This window comes from Galeopterus variegatus, unplaced genomic scaffold (genome assembly GCF_000696425.1).
Source record: "Galeopterus variegatus unplaced genomic scaffold, G_variegatus-3.0.2 Scaffold6986, whole genome shotgun sequence".
Lineage (NCBI taxonomy): Eukaryota > Metazoa > Chordata > Mammalia > Dermoptera > Cynocephalidae > Galeopterus > Galeopterus variegatus.
The window spans coordinates 100,215-104,882 of NW_007733097.1; the positions used below are offsets into that span (position 1 = coordinate 100,215).

A 4,668-nucleotide genomic window follows, 5' to 3' on the forward strand; every position below is an offset into this window, starting at 1 on the left:
AATGAATGAATGAATGAATGAATGGCAAAATATAGACGTGCTTCCAGGAAACCAAAGATGGGAAAAGAAAGGGAGAGGGTGAGAGAAATGTAGGCAAACGAGAAGAGGGAGAAAGCAGGAGTGGGGAGAAAGGCAGATCATTGCTGACTGTCTACCCTCTCTCTCCCCTCCCACTGCCTGTTTTCTCTTCCCACGGGCCCCCTGTTCCTTGCTCTCCACAGCTCCTCCGGGGATGCTGAAGGTGCAGATTCAGGGCCCTGGCTGGGGAACTCCCTGTTAGCATCCCCTCTACTGGGCCAGATATGGGCAAGAGGCTCAGCATTGATGGGGGCAGGGAGCCAGTTCGGTCCTCATGTCTCAACCCTGACAGCTGAGCAGCTTGATCAGACCCTTCCTGCAGCTTCCCCGCCCTGGGGCAGGAGCAGATTCCTGGCCTGCCAGCCCCAGCCAGGCTGGGAAGCAAGCTGGCTCCAGCCTCCTGGGCTCTCTGTGCACAGGAAGCACAAGGCTTTCCCACCCCCCAGCTCCAAGCTGGAAAGTGGAGGTGATGGGGTGGGGGCCATGGTCCTGACCAAGGTCACCCAGGTGGGGTCTCCTCCTCCAGCCTGGGAGGTCACTCAGAGATCCTGGGACATCCCAGGAAGGACCTGTCTGACGAAGTCACATAGTCCAAGCCCTTTGTGTTACAAGTGGGGAAACTGAGGCCCAAAGAGGGTAGGTAGCCTTCCCCGGGTCACAGCTGGGGGCATTTTGGGGTAGAGCCAGGCCTGGAATCTGAGCTCCTTAGCTGCTCGCCCTAGACGCCCGCACTTACTCCCTCCCTCTTGTCCTTTCTTGCTGCTTGCCTGCTTCCCTAGTTTCTGCCATATTTTCCCCAAATGCAACAGCATTGTCACTTAAACGATCATCATTTTTAAAATACTAAAATACAAACAAGTGTCAAGAAGAAAACAAAAGTTCTGTCACCCTGAAGGTTAACATTTACTAACGTTTGGGGATACAAAGTTCCAAAATGTGTCACATGTGCTTTTTCCAAAAGTGGGATTGGTCTTTGCACACTGATGTGTCCCTTGCTTTTTTCTTAAAGTCAGGTTTATTGAGGTATAGTTAAAATATAGCAAAATCCTCCCTTTTTTGGAGAACACAGTTCTATGAATTTTCACACGTCTTTCACTGTGAAACCACCTCCTGAGTCTAACATCATGGGCATCCTTCCATTTCAGGAAATAACCTAAATACCCAACTATAGAGGATTATTATTTATTTATTTTTTTAAAATAGAATGGTCGTGCCATATTTAACTGATCCCCTGCGGCTGGGCATGGAGGTTGCTTCCCATCCTTCACTCTGATAAGCGATGCTGTGATGAACATCCTTTTTCCTCTTGTACTCAGGAGGGACCTGATCTCCAGTGCAGTGATGGGTCCAAAGGTGGGCACAGTGTGCCTTTGTGCCCTCCTGCCAGCCCCAGCACCCCTCCATCTCACTAAGCCCCCACCTTCTCCCTCCGTCTCGCCCGGCTGCAGGGAACCGGCTGGATGAGGGCTCAGACGTGGAGTCGGAACCCGACCTCCCGCTGAAGCGCAAGCAGCGCCGCAGTCGGACCACATTCACGGCCGAGCAGCTGGAGGAGCTGGAGAAGGCCTTCGAGAGGACGCACTACCCGGACATCTACACCCGCGAGGAGCTGGCACAGAGGACCAAGCTGACCGAGGCACGCGTCCAGGTGAGGAGGCACCTGCGGGTGTATTTCAGAGATCAGGATGGAGAAAGTCCAGATGGTCTGTGAGTTTAATGCCCCCCACCCCTGGTGGTTTGCAACAGGGGGTCCAGGGACCACAGACACAAGTGATACCACCAGCACTCGATGCAGAGTAAGTGGACAGCAAATGTTGGTCCACTGACAGAGGTGGACAGCCTGTGGGGGAGGGAGAGATACAGAGAGAGAGTAGGGGGAGAGGAAGGAGGGAGAGAAAGGGAGAGAGGGAATGGAGAGCAAGAGGGTGGGAGGAAGGAGGAAGGAGGAAAGGGCATTAGTTCAGCCAGAAGAGAGGGCTCAGGGGGGTATAAAAATCTCCAAATCTCTGATGGGGGGTGAGGTGATTAGAAGAAAAATTTCCAAACAGGTCTAGCTTCCAAAGTGGGTGATGAGTTTCTCATTATGGGAGCATGCAAGTGGACTGGCAGGCATGCTCCTGGTGGGTTGGCAGCATGAGGGTGGGGTGGGTGGCCCCGAAGACCTTGCATCCCCTCCATGGCCTCAGTGTGTGGCTCCTAATCAGCAGGCTGAGGAGGGAGAACAGAGAACAGCAAGAGCCTGCTGGGGGTTCAAGAACTGCCCACCCTGCTGTGGGGGAGGGGAGGGCCTGCCAAAGGGGAGAGGAGAGGGGGGAACAGTCTCATGTCCCCCGGCTGAGCTCTCAGATTCCATGAGGCCTACAGTTGCTCACCCGAGTGCACAGCGTGCAGCATGCACGGGTAGGAGAGTGTCTGGGGCCTGGCTGGAGGGTGGGCGGTGGAGGAGGAAGAACCAGGACAGGTCGTGATGAATAGCTTGTGGAAACCCATTCCTGGATGGGGAAGGCGGGTCTGCAGGGGGGCCACCCCAAGCTGCCTACTGGGGCCACCTCCAGCCAAGAGGAGCCAGGCTTTGTTGAACATCCACTTGGTGCCAGCTGTGGTGTTAGGGGCTTTTCACACACAACCTGGTGGAGCCTCAGGCCACCTTGTCAGGTTGGTATGGTCACTCCTGGCCCCAAGCCACAGGTGCAGAAACTGAGGCTCAGAGAAGCGACACGCCCAGGGGCACAGAGCTGGGCAGCGGCTGAGCTGGGCCTGGCTGATGCCATGGACCGTGTTCTTTCCATCCAGTAGAAGGAAGGAGTTGACTCAGAACATGGAATTTGAAAGCTATAGGGAAAGTCCTATGAATATGAAAGCTGTAGTAGGGAACGTCCTAGAAGCAAACTGGAGTTGAGCACTTAGGACCCAGTGTACAGCTGTACGCCCTCCCCACCCCCACTCCCAGGGTGGGGGGCCCTTGGCCGCCTTTGAGGGAGACCCCGAGGGGAAGGGGACAGGCAGCAGCCAGCTCATCTCATTCCCTCCTCCTCTGGAGGGTGACATCCGAGCCTGCCCCCGGCTCCCGGCCTCCCTCCCCCTCCTCTGATCCTGCTGCAGCTGTTCTCCTGGGCACATTCCTGCCCGCTTTCTCATTCCCACGTCTGGAGGCCTCGGCTGCTTCCCACCACCTTGAATCCTGACCGCTCCTTGTAAAATGTCCTGGCTGTCGGGGCAGTGCTTTTATTGGCCCAGGGGACCCAGAAACAGGTGTCACTCAGGTCCAAGGAGGGAGGGGGTCTGGGAATGCAGAAGCAGCCAGAGCCCAGTCAAACCCACACAAGCAAGCCAAGGCGACCTCCTCTACTGTGCTGGCTCCCTGAGCACCCTTTGGGCTCCCCCAGGGCAGAGCTGAGTCTCCCCCACCAGGGCAGAATCTCCCCCAGGGCAGGTCTGGGTCTCCCCCACCAGGGCAGAATCTCCCCCAGGGCAGGGCTGGGACTCCCCACTTAGCCTGAGAGCTTTCTTAGCAGAAGAGGAAACAAAAAATGTTGAGTTTTTGAAGAATGAACAAAGACTGAACAAAAAATCTAGAACATTTATCCTATAGAGGAGGAGACTTGAAAAACATGGCTGTTTTGAGGAGCCCCAGAGAGTTGGATCAGGGCCAAGAGGGGAATGTCTCAAGTCCAACATAAGATCTGCAGGAAGAGAGCTCAGGACCGAGAGCTCTGGGCCTCTGTCTCTGATCAGCTGTGTCATCTTCATCAGGTCACTTTCCTTTCCTAAGACTTACTTTCCCCTCTGTAAATTTGGGGTTGGAAGTCGATCACAAAGACCCTTTAAAGTTCTAGGACCCTTACTTACTGATGATCAGGAACGCCTTGTGAGATGATGAGGTCCCCATTACTGGAAGTTTTCAAGCAGAAGTGTGATGTCCGTTAGGGACTCTGGCAAGAGGATTCCTGCTATGGGGAGCGGGACAGGGACCTTGAGGGCCCCTGAGCACTGCTTGGATTTTATGGCTCTGTGATCCTGAGGTCTTGGTCTCTGACTCTGAGAGACTATGGCTCTGGGATTTTACAACTCTATTCCATCTCATCTCACCAGCCCTGGGAGGTATTCCATCTCATCTCACCAGCCCTGGGAGGTGGGTGGGTTAGTCAGGTGGTTCAGAGTGGGCTCAGAGCCCTCAGTTTCCTCATCTGCAAAATGGAGATGATAATGATAGGTCTGCTTTGTTCTGAGGATTAAGTGGTTAAATGTAGAAAAACAAAGTGAGGACATGCTTGGCACACAGAATGCCATAAGTGGGGACTTGTTATTAGAACTCCACCTGTTCTTGGCAACCCCAATTCCAGCTGTCCTTGCAGCTCCAGGTTCATTCATCTGCCAGTCATTTCCTGAGCACTTACTATGTGCCAGGCGCTGTTCTATGCATTGGGGATTCAGTGGACAGAAATCCCTGCTGTAGTGGAGCTGGCATCCTACTAAACACATAAGCAGGTAAACATTGTGTCTGCAGGGCATAGCCTGTCTCCTTCCTCTGGCTCCCTCCCACACTGCTCCCCCACAGGGTGTCCAGAGCCTCCCCACCCCCACCCCCCC

At 54.4% G+C, this 4,668-nt stretch overlaps 1 protein-coding gene across 2 annotated transcripts in view; it reads left to right on the forward strand.

Moving 5' to 3' along the window:
- LOC103606959 (paired box protein Pax-7) overlaps positions 1–4,668 on the forward strand; it is a 69,265-nt gene that overhangs the window by 59,386 nt on the left and 5,211 nt on the right. For both annotated transcript variants that reach the window (XM_008591521.1, XM_008591522.1), the window contains exon 5: positions 1,527–1,726. In XM_008591521.1, the coding sequence (XP_008589743.1) occupies positions 1,527–1,726 (200 nt within the window). The remainder of the gene's footprint in view (positions 1–1,526; positions 1,727–4,668) is intronic.